This window comes from Oryx dammah, unplaced genomic scaffold (assembly GCF_014754425.2).
Source record: "Oryx dammah isolate SB20612 unplaced genomic scaffold, SCBI_Odam_1.1 HiC_scaffold_29, whole genome shotgun sequence".
Classification (NCBI taxonomy): Eukaryota; Metazoa; Chordata; class Mammalia; order Artiodactyla; family Bovidae; genus Oryx; species Oryx dammah.
In genome coordinates this window covers 47,448,203-47,464,643 of record NW_024070213.1, presented here as the reverse complement: position 1 = coordinate 47,464,643, position 16,441 = coordinate 47,448,203, and the positions used below count along the sequence as shown (strand labels likewise).

Here is a 16,441-nt window from a genome sequence, read left to right as displayed (position 1 = left end):
TTGAAGTGACTTTCTTATAACAAGCATATAGTTGGGCTTTTCATCCACTCTGCCAATCTCTTTTAATTGGTATATTGAGACCTTTTATATTTTATTCAATTATCGCTACTTTAGGGCTTATGTCTGCCATCTTACTTTTTGTTTTCTGTTTGGTCTCTCTGTCTTTTCTTTTTCTGCCTTCCTGTGGACTACTTGAACATTTTAAAATTCCCTGCTGCCCTGGAGGCTTGAGCCTTGTGGCCCTTTGAGCTAAAAGCTCCAAGTTTAAATGTGTCACTCAGAGGAGAGTGTCCCCATCTGTCCTAGCACAGCCACCCCACCCTCTCCTGCTCCAGAAAAGAGTGAGCCTCAAGCTTGGTTAATTCCATCTGCTGTCTTCAGGTTTGGGTCCAGAGTTAACCAAATCCATAGATTAACCCAGTTAACTGCCTGAAACTGACCTTCTCACCCCACCAGAGCTATTAACTGAAACTAATGACAGCATGCCAGGGAAGCAGAGGGAATTATCCCAACAACCTCACTGCTTGGAGGAGGCACAGAGAAGCATGCATAGCAGACACCTTGACAAACAGATGAGTTCAAAGACATAGTGATGAGTCTTCTCTGAAGGCTCTTGTCTCTGAAGGAGAAGCAGCCAGAAAGTCTTGGAAACGGCAGCGTCTTTGGAGCTGGCATCACCATCGTCCCTCACACAGTGCCCATCCCTCAGGACCTAGCCAGTACCTGGCACTCAGCAGATGCTCAGTGAATATTTGAAGAAAGAATTTATGAGTGGATGAATGCATGGCTTAGTGCATGGGGGAAGGGGTACATTTGTGAAACCTTTGGGGGATGAATAAGTCAAGCCTACGGAACTGTTGATGAACTGTCTTATTTCCCTTTCTTTCCTGAACGTACAGTGCTTCCATCATTTCCCTATTTCCTCACTGGAGCAGATTTTTTTTAATAGTATACTTCGGGAAATAGAGAGCTCCCATAGAAGTCCTCACCTGCTTCCTATTATTAACATCCTGTCTTAGTGTGGTATATTCATTATAACAGTGAACCAACATGGATTTGTTATTGTTAGCTAAGTGTTAGTCTCTCAGTAGTGTCTGATTGTTTGCGACCCCATGGACTATAGACCTCCAGGCTCCTCTGTCCATGGAGATTTCCAGGCAAGAATACTGGAGTGGGTTGCCATTTCCTTCTCCAATTGTTAGCTAAATCCCATACTTTATTGCTATTTTCTCTGTATCCAGTGTCTTTTTCTGCTCTGGGATCCCATCCAGGACACTGTGTTACATTTAGTTGTCATACCTCTTTAGGCTACTCTTGGCTGAGACAGTATCCCAGCCTTTTCTTATTTTTTTTCTTGTGTGTGTTGGTTTTTTAAGATTTTTTTTAATGTGGCTAATTTAAGTCTCTATTGGATTTGTTACAATATTACTTCTGTGTTATATTTTGGTTTTTTGGCCCTAAGGCATGTGGGAATCTCAGCTCCCTGACCAGGGATAGAACCTGCATCCCCTGCACTGGAAGGTGAAATCTTCACCACTGGGCCTTCAGGGAAGTTCCAGACTTTCCTTGTTTTCGATGACCTTTTTTTGGGAAGTGTTGGTCACTATTTTAATAGGCTGCCCCTCTAGTGGAATAGGCGTTGATTGTCTCATGATTTAGACTGAGGTCATGGGTTTGGGGAGGATGACCTCAGAGGTAAAGTGCCTTTCTTATCACATCAAGGGTACATGTTATCAGTATGATGCATCACTGGAGATGATGACGTTGATCACCTGGCTGACACTGTGTTTGCCAAATTTCTCCACTGCAAACTTACTCTCCCCTTCCTCTCACTTTCCAGACTGTGCTCTTTGGGATTAAATCACTGTGTGCAGCCCTGACATCGGAGTGGGGAGCTATGTGCCTCCTAGATAATTTCTAAGTGTTTGAGAATTGTCCCTTCAGAACAAGCAGCCTTGTCTTTACTTTCTCAGGTGATACAACACATATTGAAGTGAAGAAGCAAGGGCAAGCTGTGAGGTCCTGGAGAGATGGGATCTTGCTTTGTTGCCCCTAATATGGCTCCTTTCACAGTGCAGGTAACCTCTTAAGAGGCTAAATAAGTACCTATTGAATTGAATTAAACAACCACCACCACTACCAAAAAAAAAAAAGTCCTATGACAGGCCCGATTGCTCAGGCCTCTCTCTTTTTTTTAATATTTTTACTTATTTATTCATTTATTTATTTTTGGCTGTGCTGGGTCTTCATTGCGGCTCGCAAGCTTTCTCTAGTTGTGGATAGAGTTGGGGCTATTCTGTAGTTGCAGTGCACGGGCTTCTCATTGCAGTGACTTCTTTGTTGTGGAGCACAGGCTCTAGGCTTATGGGTCCAGTAGTTGTGGGACACAGACTTAGTCACCCTGTAGCATATGGGATCTTAGTTCCCAGACCAGGGATTGAACCTGTGTCCCCTGCATTGGCAGGTGGATTCTTAACCCCTGGGGCACCAGGGAAGCCCCCAGGCTTCTCCTAAGGGTCATCAAGTCCAGGAAGGACATCTTCATTCCTTCCCAGAGTTGATGAGACAGGGGCTGACTCACCAGCAAGGCTCCTGAGACAACCCTGGGCACAAGTAGTGAGTCCAGCATCATTTATCAACACAGTTGGCACAGAGCATTTTGCAGGTCACCGTCTCATCTTTCACATGACATGCAAGTACTCACTGGGCATCCCTAATGTGTCAGACCCCCTGGGGTCATAGGGATGACAAAATAGAGTCCACCTGGGGCAAACGCTAGTCGAACTATATTAGTTTCCACTGCGACAATAACAGTGACTACGATTTAGAGGCTGAAGACAACACCCATTTACCATCTTGTGGTTTCCACTGGTCAGAAGTCCAGGCACAGGGTCTCAGCTGGGCTCTCTGTTTAGGGTCTCACAAGACCAATATTAAGGTGTTAGCAGCTGGGTTCCTTCCTAGACACTCGGGAAGAATCCACTTGCAACCCCATTCAGGTTTGGGTAGAATTCCGTTTCTCGTGGTTGCATTTCTTTGTTGAGGGTCAGCTAGGGGGTCATATTTTTTCCCAGTGTCAGGGCCTGCATTCCCTCTCAAGCTTACCATGTGGCCCCCGCCGTCTTCAAGCAACAGTTCATCAGGCTTCCAGTCCCTCTGACTTCCTCTTCTCCTCCATCCCTTCTGAATTTTTCATGCATTTTAAATGCTTACGTGATTACACTGGGCCCACACAGATAATACAAAGTAATCTCCCTCTTTTAAGGGCAACTACTTAGTGACCTTAATTAGTCCTGCCAAGTCCCTTTTGCCCTGAAAAAGAACAGATTGACGGGCGTGGTATCTCTTGATGTTCCTAGTCCCAGGGCTTAGGGCATACAGTCTTCTAGGGCAGTGGTCCCCAGCCATTTTTGGCACCAGGAACCAGTTTCATGGGAGACAATTTTTCCATGGACTGGGGAGTGGAAGGGAATGTTTCAGGATGATTCGAGCACATTACATTTATTGTGCACTTTATTTCTATCACATTGGCTCCACCTCAGATCATCAGTCATTAGATCCTGGAGGTAGGGGACTAGGGACCACAATTTTGCCTACCACCTGATGCTTCTCCAACATCAATGTGCATGGGAGTCACCTGCAGAGCATGTTAATGAGGATCTGATCCAGTGGGCCTAGGGTGAGAGTCTGCATTTCTCAAAAGCTCCCAGGCAGTACTGCTGCTGCATGCTGGTCAGTGAAGCATATTTCTGCGATCAGGCTTTGTTGTTGTTTAGTCACTAAGTTGTGTCCAACTCTTTGCAACCCCATGGACTATAACCTTCCAGGCTCCTCTGTCCATGGGATCGTCCAGGCAAGAACACTGGAGTGGGTTGCCATTTCCTTCTCCAGGGGATCTTCCCCACCCAGGGATTACACCCAACTCTCCTGCATCCCCTGTATTGGCAGGCAGATTCTTTACCACTGAGCCACCAGGGAAGCCCATGGCCAGGCTTTAAACCAGAGGAAATTTACAGTTGCCAGCTAAGGTCAAATCTAAGACAGAATATCAGGACATTAAACTTGTAGTTCTCAAACCTAAGGGGCATTAGAATCAGCAGAAAACGTGCTAAAATACTGATTGCTGGGCCCCACCCCCAGTGTTTCTGAGTCAGAGGTATGAGATGGGATCTGAGGGCATGCATTTCTAACAAGCTCAGGCAGTCTGCAGACCACACTTTGAGAACCACCTCTGGAACCACAAGCCAGTTGCTTTGTGAGGGTTAAGTGAGAGGAGCAGGTAACACCTTCTGTCAGAAGGCCTTCATCTTTGAAAGCAGCATCTCTTTTTCTATCCAACATGACTGCCTCCTCTTGGGCACTTCTGTGCACCCCATCTGAGGTAACATGATGTCTTGTAGGATCAAAGGGTTGGATTTCTTTTCATTTGTTGAGCTGCAATCCCTCTCTTTCAGGAACACAGTGAAGCAGATTCAAGCATAGCTTGAACTGATAACATCATTAGTAGTCCCAAACCTATCTTTTTAAAATCAAAAATAGTATTTATTGCATTTATGTACAAAACAACCCTTGTTTATTGTAAAAAGATGTATATATATAAAAGAAGAAAACATCATCATCCCACCCAAAGGTAGCTACTCTATTTTCCAGACCTTTTTCTATACCTGTCAATCCAAATATATATGTAGGCTTTTATTTCCGAAACTACATGGTACAAACTGTGTTGTAACCTACTTTTCTTAATATATGGTAAATATCGAGCTATCTAACCACTGTTTTTAACCCCTGGTTTCAACCCCATTCACCCAATAAAAAGCATCCACAAAATGCTATGATTCCTGGCTTCGCTCCTGCACACCTGCAGTTGGAGGGAGATTAATGGACCAGCATGGGCCCCAGTGGGACAGGAGGAAAGGACATGAAGGATGGAGGTTGATCAGAAACAGGCTCCCAGAGTACTGGAACAGCCATAGTTTTGCATTGCAGAGCTATTCCTCCAAAACACACATGCTTGTTTTAGGAGAAAGTGATTCAGCTGAGCACTTCTGGATCCAGAAATGCCTCAGCACCAGAATCAAGTGCACAGGAAAGCCAAATCAGGAGCGTTTGTGTCTTGGTGGTAGAAAGTGTGGGCACAGGACCAGAAGGGCTTCCTGCTGCCATTTTTAGGCTAATTAGCTGCTACCAGAGAAGGTAATGGCACCCCACTCCAGAACTCTTGCCTGGAAAATCCCATGGACAGAGGAGCCTGGTGGGCTGCAGTCCATGGTGTCGCGAAGAGTCGGACATGACTGAAGCAACTTTGCAGCAGCAGCAGCAACAGCTACAAGAATTTTTCAGCATTGATAAACGTGTGCTTATGGTAAAAACTTATTTTCCATCCTGTGAGTTGCAAAACTTGCTTTCCAATGAATAGTAAAGAAATTATTAGATATTTAAATTGATTTCATGTCCTGAATATTGTAAATAGTGCTGCAGTAAACACTGGGGCAAAGGTATCCTTCGGCATTATGGTTTTTCACTGGGTACATACCCTAAGATCATGGCCTCTGGTTCCATCACTTCATGGGAAATAGATGGGGAAACAGTGGAAACAGTGTCAGACTTCATTTTGGGGGGCTCCAAAATCACTGCAGATGGTGATTGCAGCCATGAAATTAAAAGACGCTTACTCCTTGGAAGGAAAGTTAGATAGCATATTCAACCAACCTAGATAGCATATTCAAAAGCAGAGATATTACTTTGCCAACAATGGTCCATCTAGTCAAGGCTATGGTTTTTCCAGTGGTCATGTATGGATGTGAGAGTTGGACTGTGAAGAAAGCTGAGCACCAAAGAATTGATACTTTTGAACTGTGGTGTTGGAGAAGACTCTTGAGAGTCCCTTGGACAGCAAGGAGATCCAATCAGTCCATTCTAAAGGAGATCCAACCAGTCTTCCTAAAGGAGATGAGATCAGTCATTGGAAGGACTGATGCTAAAGCTGAAACTCCAGTACTTTGGCCACCTCATGCAAAGAGTTGACTCATTGGAAAAGACTCTGATACTGGGAGGGATTGGGGGCAGGAGGAGAAGGGGACGACAGAGGATGAGATGGTTGGATGTCGTCACCGACTCGATGGACGTGGGTTTGGGTGAACTCCGGGAGTTGGTGATGGACAGGGAGGCCTGGCATGCTGCAATTCATGGGGTTGCAAAGAGTCAGACACGACTGAGCAACTGGACTGAACTGAACTGATACCCAGTAGTGGGATTGCTGTCCAAAGACAGATGAATGGTTAAAGAAGATGTGGTATATATACACAATGGAATATTACCCAGCCACTGAAAGGAATGAAATAAGGTCATTTTTAGAGATGTGGGTGGATCCAGAATCTGTCATACAGAGTAAAGTAAGTCAGAGAAAAACAAATATCGTATATTAACGGATATAGGTGGAATCTAGAAAAATGGTACAGATGAACCTATTTCCAAGGCAGAATAGAGATGCAGACATAGAGAATGGATATGTGGACCTAGTGGAGCGATGAGGAGGGTGGGATGAATCAGGGGATTGAGGCTGACATATATACACCTCCATGTGTAAAATAGAGAGCTGTAAAGCACAGGAAGCTCAGCTCAGTGCTCTATGCTGACCTAGAGGGTTGGGATTGGGAAGGGGTGGGATGGAGGCCCAAGAGGGAGGGAATATTTGTATACATATAGCTGATTCACCTTGTTGTACATCAGAAACCAACATAACATTGTAAAGCAATTATATTCCAATAAAAAAAATGATTGGAGCAAGAAAAGATTTAACTACAAATTAAACTTCCACTATAAACCTGCTAGAAATGTTGGACAAACTGAACAAGCAAACCCAGGGCCTGTTGGGCAAAGCAAAGGTGTGATGTCCAGGGACTTTCTCTCAGAACCTGCAGTCCGTCTGTGGGCTCCTCTGGCCCACGGCGGGGGCAGGGGGCCCATTCGTACACAGGGCCTTGGGTGAGGTCTCACACAGCCCCCATCAATGTGAGCTCTTCTTTCCTTTCCACAGAACGAAGTGATCAGCCAGCAGCTGTGTGTCATCTTCACTCACTGCTACGGGCCCTACCCCATCCCCAAGCTCACAGAGATCAAACGGAAGCAGACCTCACGCCTGGGTGAGTGGGGGCTTCCTGGGTCCAGCCCTGAACTGTTGCTTTGTGATTTGAGGACAGGAAGGAAGCAAACGCAGTCAAAGAAGAGACTGGGCGTGTTGGAGGGCACACAGGGTGGATACAGGAGTGAGGCAGGTGGAAGTCGGCGTATCACCTTTGTTACATGATTAAACTGTTTGGAGAAAATACGCTGGGGATAAGGACAAGGGGACTCATCAGTACCTCATCCCTCCGCTGAGCACCTTTCTTCTGCACATCACTGACAGTGATGACTGCTCACGCCCTTCCAGTAGCCAGGTAGAGTCCAGAGAAGGCTGAGGTCTGCATAGCCACTCTCCCCCATCCTCTCCTCTAAGAAGTTCCTCTTCCTTGAGATGGAACGAGCAGGGTACAGTGATAGGCAGGTAGTATGCCCCTAATGGAAGTCCTGCAAGTAACTGGAAGGAGAGATGAGCAAGCGTCACCCTCTAGACAAACACCACACACACACACACACACACACACACACACACTCACACACACACACACACACACACGAGGGGAATGGCGCTGAACTGAGGAGACGGGATGCCCTGAACTCCCATTGGGTTAGCAGTAATCACTCTTCACCCTTCTTGGACACTTGCTTTGAGCTAGCCCTAGCCAAGCTCCTCCCTACCCTCTCTCAAACAATCCCTGGGCTACCCGGGAGACAGGCAGTATTATCCAGGTCACAGCTGAATACAAGGAGGCTCTGCAGAGCCTTCAGCATCAGTCCAGGTGGAGCTGGGTCATGAACCCAGGTCCCCCACCAAAGCCACAATCCCATCTTTCTCCAGTTGGCCTCTGGGATTTTCCAGAAGAAACCTTTCCATCAGGTACCGATTTCATTCAGAAGATCCTGGGGCTGCTGGTAACCTCGTGAATCAACCAGGGAAAAAGGCAAATACCTGACTGCCTTGAAGCCTGAAGCATGAATCTTCTTTTGCAAAGGCTTGTCTCTCACTGCCTGGGGACTGATAAAATATTACAGATAAAAGACACCCCTTCCCATTAAGGTTGGGGACTTTCCTACTTCCTGTTTCCTTTTCCTATAAAGACCAGGAAACTTTGCAGAAATGGAAGCAGCTGAAGAATGCTATCCTTTAGCAAAGCCTCTACTTTTGAAATAGGTGAGCTAGTTTAAATTAGTGAAAAGGCTGCATTTGTGGAAATGCTTTAAAGTATTTTTGTTCCTGTCACAAATAACCTATTAATTTAAATGGCACAAATTTTTGCTAAAGTAGAAAACTTAGCAGCTGAGTCAAAGGTTGCCTGGTTTTCTTTATGCCAATTCATGTCAGTCAGATCAGTAGCTCAGTTGTGTCCAACTCTTTGCAACCCCATGGACTGCAGCACACCAGGCTTCCCTGTCCATCACCAATTCCCAGAGCCTACTCAGACTCATGTCCATCAAGTCGGTTATGCCATCCAACCATCGCATCCTCTGTCATCCCCTTCTCCTCCTGCCTTCAATCTTTCCAAGCATCAGGGTCTTTTCAAATGAGTCAGTTCTTTGCATCAGGTGGCCAAAGTATTGGAGCTTCAGCTTCATCAGCCCTTTCAATGAATATTCAGGACTGATTTCCTTTAGGATTGACTGATTTGATCTCCTTGCAGTCCAAGGGACTCTCAAGAGTCTTCTCCAACACCACAGTTCAAAAGCATCTGTTCTTCGGTGCTCAGCTTTCTTTGTAGTCCAACTCTCACATCCATACATGACTACTGGAAAAACCATAGCTTTGACTAGATGGACCTTTGTCAGCAAAGTATGCTGTCTAGGCTGGTCATAGCTTTTCTTCCAAGGAGCAAGCATCTTTTAATTTCATGGCTGCAGTCAGTCACCATCTGCAATGATTTTGGAGCCCAAAAAAATAAAATCTGGCACTGTTTCCATTGTTTCCCCATCTATTTGCCATGAAGTGATGGGACCGGATGCCATGATCATAATTTTCTGAATGTTTTAAGCATGTAGGCAATCCAAAATGTACTCACAATGCAAGTAGTTCTACCTTGTAGAAAGCAGATGTTAATTAAAATATTACCAGGGCAACAAATCATAAAGATCCATCAAATTTACAGACTTTAGAGAGTGAAAGTTACACTGCGAGGGCATAGCAATTTCTGACATCTGGTGCTTTACAAGACACCCCTGTTAGAGCAAACATTTGCAAGGGCTGTTTCAGTGACGCAGCATAAAATCTGCTCGCCTGTAGTGATAGGAGAGGAGAGAAAATTTTTTTTCTCCTGAATTTGCTGAGATTTCTTTCACCAGCAATTAAAAGGGCCTGGTTTTCAGGCCAAGCATTGGAATTCCAAAGGTTATTAGCACCAAGAGAAAGAAGGCAGGCCTGAGAAGTTCAAAGCTCACAGATGAAAGAAAAAGGACATAATATAATGATTAATAAGTGGAATATAAAGCATATAGTGTTTTGCATCTTCAATACAACATTCCAAGCTCAGATAACTAAAGGTGGTCAAATAGTTGTTCCTTGGGGACCTGCTTATAAGGAAAGAGAAGGGTGAGTAGTGATAAAAGCCCCAAAGTGGCATCTCCATAAGGCCAGGAAGGTCGTGTAAATGAGTGAAATGGGTGTGGTGTAACACAATAGGGAGTGGTGGGGACTGCGGCAAACTGGAGTGCACATGCCTGGTTTTTTTATAGTACATTGTCTTCTGCCCTCCCAGTGCATTCTGGGGGAGAATGGTAAAAAGAGCTAAAGATGGGAGATGTTAGCAGTTTGGGAAGCAGAAGTGGGAGCTAGTTGAAGGTGGATAGTGGGAGTGAGAGGCTGAGCAGAGGGAGATGGGTTGCTGAGAAGAGGGAGAATGTCGCTCCAACCTGTTAACAGTCTTTAAAGCAAGTGGAGAAGCGAGTGTTAGCCAAGTCTCTGCCCTTCCTCTGTGGCCTTTCTTCTCTTTGTTCTTGTTGTTTAATCACTAAGTCGTGTCCAACTCTTTTCTGACCCCATGGACCCTCTGTCAGGCTCTTCTGTTCATGGGATTTCCTGGGCAAATATACTGGAGTGGGTTGCCATTTCCTCCTCCAGTCTCTTTGGTTTTTGTTGCATTTTTTAATAAAAAAAATTTTAAGAGTATAATTACAGATGATTTGACATTTATGCCTTTTTTATATGTTTTAGATTAAAGCTTTTTTATTGGGAAGAGGTCAAGAGGCTATAGGTACTGACAGAGAAATATGAGTGGAGGATACCCAGGGCCACCACCTAGGGTGAATCAACCAGGAGGAGAATCAGCCAAAAAGGCAAATTCTGGTTCTAAGTTACAGCAGGGTCTGTGAAAGGGGCCAGGCCAGGGGTCTGACTTAGAAACTGAGCATGGCGGAGTCGGGTAGGGGTACAGGTGCATGGGCCAGTTGGTGGGTTTTCCCAGAGAGACCAAAGTGCTTTGCTAAGGACAGACTGGCACCTTTGTAGCCCCAGGAGAAATGGCTAAGATGTCAGGCAAATCGGAGGATTCCGGTGCTTAGCAATGCAGGCCCTGGAGTCCGAATGTCCACGTTCACATCCTGGCTTCTCCACCAGCCACTCGCTTGACCACGTCACTGTGACTCGTGGCGTCATGTCCCTGTCATACGCCCGACAGTGGTCCCTCTCTCCCAGGGCTGAGTGAGTTTACACCTGCAGGTGCCAGCTTGCAGGGTGCCTGGCACATCGTGAATGCTCAGTAAGTACTAGAGTACTCGCTGTACAACTAGTTCCACAGCTTCTTTTTTCCTGGAGATGAGGGCAGGAGCCTGGCTCATTTGCCTCTGATCCTCACCTGAAACACAGCAGCAAGCAGGCAGGAACCACTCCCATCAGGAAAGGAGGGTGCTGAGCTGGAGAAGGAGGAGTGAGCTGGGGCGAGTGACCTCCTTAGAGGCCGAGGGGGTAGACGGCCACCCTCCACACCTCACAGTCATCTGAACTGTGGCTGGGGTGAATCTTCTGAGGGGAAGTGCTACTTTTAATCACAAATAAGCTGTGAAGATTCCCTGTGAAATACTGAATTCCAGTTAATTGCACGTTCCTGTAACCGATCCTGTTTCCTGTTCGGTCACGGTCTCTCCAGCAAGTATTTTATCACCGTGGCCTCCCTGTCAGCTCTTATGGGCGCTCTTCCAAAAGAGGAATCCAGACCTCATCCTTCTCTCCTCTAAAGCTACCCTCTCTCCCTTTCCTGTTCCAGATCCTCATTTCCTTAACAATAAAGAAATGTCAGATGTCACCTTTCTGGTAGAAGGAAGACCATTTTATGCTCACAAAGTGCTGTTATTTACAGCATCTCCAAGGTATGTATCATCAGTTTTGAAAGCACTGAATTATAAGGGTGGCTATTACTATTCTCTAAAATTCAGTTTGGGTGCTTATCATCACTGAATGGGCAGATTTTCTCCTCAAAATCAAGGTTCCAAGACTATAGGGCATTTGTATACCTTGTTAAGGCAGCATGATTCACAACGACAAAAGGAAGAAGCCACCCAGGAGTCCATCCGTGGAGGACTGGATTTTAAAATGTAGTATATACATACCTGGGGCTTCCCAGGTGGCGCTAGTGGTAAAGAAAGTGCCTGCCAATGCAGGAGACATAGGAGATGCAGGTTCAGTCCCTGGGTCGGGAAGATCCCCTGGAGGAGGTCATGGCAACCAACTCCAGTATCCTTGCCTGGAGAATCCCATGGACAGAGGAGCCTGGTGGGCTATAGTCCATGGGGTCACAAAGAGTCAGACACAACTGAAGCAACAGCACACACACACACACGCGTGCACGCACACACACACACACACACACACACACACACACACACACACACACACATATACAGACATTATTCAGCCTTAAAAAGGAAGCCAGTTCTGACACATGCTACAATATGAATGGGGACATTATATGAAGTGAAATATGCCTGTCATAAAAAGACAAATATTATACTATATGATTCCTTTTATATGAACCATCAATAATCAAGTTCATGAAAGTGAAAGCAGCTCAGTTATGTCCGACTCTTTTCTCCAAGCCAGAATACTGGAGTGGGTAGCCGTTCCCTTCTTCAAGGAATCTTCCCAATCCAGGGATTGAACATAGGTCTTCTGCATTGCAGGTGGATTCTTTACCAGCTGAGCTACCAGGGAAGGTCAAGTTCATAGAGACAGTAAATAGTAGGCTGGGAACTGGGGCTAGGGGAGGGGGAGTAGGAGATGGTTTCTGAGGACAGGGTAAGTCTTGGAGATCGATTGCACAATGATGTGAATATACTCCATGTAATATTAGTAAACACTCAAAACTGGTTATGACAGTAAATTTTATGTTATGTGTTTTTTAACCACAATTTGGAAGAAGAATACAGGGCAGTCTCTAGCATAATCAGCAGTCTTTGTGTGGCTTAGACAAGATACTGTTCCTCTGGGCAGATGGAGCACATATTGAGCACAGAGCTTCATGAGTGGAGAATGGATTGGATTGTAACTTCCTCAGTCAGGTATCCTCACGCAACCTGAAAACTCACACTGTAGCCTTACAATGCCTGCACTCCAAATATCAGGGAACTTTGGCATAAGGCGCTCAAAGTACACAGGTCCTGAATCTTACTTTTCCTGAACCTTGGAGTTGACAACAGTAAAACATCATCCCTGCAAACTCTAGGAGACAGTGAAGGACGGGGAAGAAAAATACCCTATCCTTTGCATGGTTCTGTTGTGACATCATGGAAGAGCTGTATCAATACTCTGTGTGTGTGTGTGTGTGTGTGTGTTCAGTCCCTCAGTTGTGTCCGACTCTTTGCGACCCCATGAACTATAGCTTGTACCACTGATAACTTCTTAGTTTTAAAAGGTATCATGACTATGTCGGATGATAACATCGGGGCAAACTGAGTGAAGGGCATATTGGAACTTTCTGTCCTATGTTTGCAACTCTTCTATAAATCTGAAATTATTTCTGATTTAAAGTTTAATTTATAAAAAGAGACATGTCTTAGCTTATTTCTAAATGTATTGAGTATGGGAGACTTGCCTGGTGGTTCAGTTGCTAGAATCCCCTGCACTGCAGGGGACGAGGGTTCAGTCTCTAGTTGGGGCACTAAGATCCCACATGCTATGGGGCGGTGAGCCCACACTGCAACCACTGAGCGTAAGCACCACTACGAGAGAGTTTATGTGCCAAATTGAAAGATCCTGCATGATGCAGTGAAAATCCCACATGCTGCAACTAAGACCCGATGCAGCCGAATAAGTAAATAAATAGAGTATCAGTGTGTTCCACTGACTGGGTCTCTACCCACGAGGAACCTAGTTTAGCCAGTGGCAGGAAAATGCATCTAAAACTCTCAACAGAAGGTCATTCATTTAGGGAGATAGGTAATCAACAGATGTTGATGCCTATGATGTTAAATACCTACCATGCATCAGGGCCAGCCTGGCTCAGGCAGCCGAGGCGAGAGTCAGCTGCAGTCCCTCCCCTTTTAGAACAAAGGTTGTGTGGGAGGAGAAAGGAGTGGGTTGGAGAGCTCCATGGGCACCTGAGGAGCTTGAAATTTGAGTCAGGATGGACTCCAGGAAGGAGGCAGTCTTTGTGATGGGCCTGCAAGGTGGAAGGGGCTTTTTGTTTCTTACTTTATTTATTCTTTTGGCCTCATGGCACAGCTTAAGGGATCCTGGTTACCCAACTGGGGATCAAACCTGGAGCCCTGCAGTGGAAGCTCTGAGTCCTAACCACTGGACCACCAGCTGGAATTCCCTGGACAGTGTTTTAAAAGGCATTTGTTCTTTTCAAATCACCTGCTTGAGAAGTAATTTAACAGTTCTAGACACTGTTTTTAACTTAAGCTTTTTAACTTCAGACTGGATTATGGTATCATATCAGGGGACATTATATTAGACAATCTATAGAGATGTCATCATATTTCCGAGTTGAGGGGATATATTACATGTTTCTATCATCAGAGAGCTGAGCCTTGCAAGCTGTGGATGTCTTTGTGAGTCTTCTTATCTCCCTTTCTATGTTCTTGCTCAGGTTCAAAGCACTCCTCTCCAGCAAACCAACCAACGACAGCACCTGCATAGAGATCGGATACGTGAAGTACCCCATCTTTCAGGTGAGCCCCTGCTGTGACCCGGAAGTCTGCTTGTGGGTGCGGAGCACCAGTGGGTCCCTCCGAGCCTCCACCTGTGGATCAGCCACTGCACTGTCATCAGCTGCTGCACTTCTGGCCCATGTCTTCACACTGCCCCTCCCCCTTACCATCCATGCAAGCCCACAGCGTTAATTGAGCACCTGCTTTGTGCCCAACACTGTGCTGGAGACACAAGGATAGAGGACACTCTCCTCCTAGGGCTTCACAATCCAGAATGGATAACTCTGAGTAATTAGTCAATTACAATATAAAGTTGGAGTGAGTGTGAGAGAAGCAATGTGCTGTGACAACTCAGACCAGGGAGATTGGGGAAGGCCCCTTGATGGGGTGCCAGCTGGAATATTGCAGGCTGAAGAGAACCTGGTGAACTATGGGGAGGCTTGGGACTTAAGAAAGGGAGTTAGAGGGACTTCATTGGTGGTCTAGTGGCTAAAACTCTAAGTTTCCAATGCAGAGGGCCTGGGTTCAATCCCTGGTTAGGGAACTAGATCCCACATAATGCAACTAAGAGTTTACATGCCATGACTAAAATAATCTCACATGCCACAACTAAAGATCCCGTGTGCTGAAATGAAGATTGAAGATCCCACATGCTGCAACTAAGACCCAGTGCAGCCAAATACATAAATTTAAAAGGGGGATGGGGCCAGTTAGAACACTGCAGGCAGGGAACAGGAGGTATGACGTCCCCAAAGATGATTGAGCCCAGTGTGATCAGGAACCAGTGGACTTTAGGGAATCCAGTGTCGTGTTAATATTAATAGGCTAATTAATAGTTAATATTAATAGGTTAATGGTTAATATTAATAGGTTCAGGTTAATAGGCCTGAACCTAATGTAAATAGGAAGGAAGGCTTGTCAGAGGCTAGATGACATGGCTATATCTCTGTTCGATTGATGGCGATACCGTTTGGTTTATCGGGCACCTTTGAGGGGAGCACAGCGACATTCTTCCTTTCCCCCCATCCTTCATGTCTGATTCACTGGGGGATGTTTTGTGTGTATGGTGGTGTCTTTGTCTGGTTTTGGTATCAGGGTGATGGTGGCTTCATAGAAGATCTTTTGGATGGTCCTTCCTCTTCAGTCTTTTGGAAGAGTTTGAGAAGGACCAGTGTATGTTCTTCTCTGAGTGTTCCCTAGAATACACCTGTGAAGCCATATGCTCCTGGATTTTGTGCCTGATTCATAAATCCAGGCCCTCAGTGACATCTCACAGCTAACAGAAATTCACACCCCTCGCTAGCCTCACAGCCCTATTTCTGGGGTTCTGCATCTCATCAGGGGTGTGAAGGCTGGTGGGCTGCTTACATCATCGGGAAGCCTCCAGGGGAGACTGTGGCCCCTCCCTGCTGTCCTCCTATAGCCAGGGCTAGTAGGCCAATGTGGGTGACCTGGGGATGGAGTTTATAGAATTCTGAACAGGACCTGATTCCTCCAGTTCAGTTCCAGAAGGAAAGCCCTGGGAAGAAGTGCGGAAGACACAGCCTGGCCCTTGGGAGACTCACATTCCAGGAGGGTTGAGGAGACCACGCAGAGATAAGCAGGTGTCAGGGCAGGCCAGGGTCTCGGGGCAGAGGTCCTGGTCTGGTCTTGGAGGACAGAGCTGCATTTCAGGATCTAAATGCTATACCCCTGGGTTTAAACAGCAGCATCCCCCTGTTTAAAATCATTATCCTTCATGTGACTTTGAAAAAACTATCCAGCCCTTCTGAGCCTCAGTTTCCTTATCTAGTGAATAGGAGGGAAAGGGTATTCCAGAGGGAGAAAGAGCACAAAGGCACAAAAGTGGAAAGTCCTGGTGTGTGTTAGAGGGAAAGTGATTATAGTCCATTCGGCCGTGTCTTAAGGTAGACTGGACACTGAAAAGATACATTGGAACCACGTAGTAGAAGCCAAGTGCCAGTGGCCAGATAATGGTTCTTCCCTCCATTTACTAACCTTGGCCCCCCAGATCCTGTGATTCAGAGTGCTACCAGGAAGCCACCATGCCCTCACAGTAAGCCCTAAAGCCCGTTCAGGTGCCTATATTTCCATCATTAGAGATGCATTCCTTTGGTTATGTTGAAACTTCAAAATAAAGAATCCTTATAGAATAAGCATGGGTAAGACATTCTCTTCTCTGAACCTCATTTTCCCCATTTTGAACTCC

The 16,441-nt window shown here is 45.8% G+C and overlaps 1 protein-coding gene across 3 annotated transcripts in view; it reads left to right on the top strand.

Moving 5' to 3' along the window:
* BTBD11 (BTB domain containing 11) overlaps positions 1 to 16,441 on the top strand; it is a 331,679-nt gene that overhangs the window by 298,605 nt on the left and 16,633 nt on the right. For all 3 annotated transcript variants that reach the window (XM_040234784.1, XM_040234782.1, XM_040234783.1), the window contains 3 exons: positions 7,037 to 7,142; positions 11,349 to 11,451; positions 14,172 to 14,253. In XM_040234784.1, the coding sequence (XP_040090718.1) occupies positions 7,037 to 7,142; positions 11,349 to 11,451; positions 14,172 to 14,253 (291 nt within the window). The remainder of the gene's footprint in view (positions 1 to 7,036; positions 7,143 to 11,348; positions 11,452 to 14,171; positions 14,254 to 16,441) is intronic.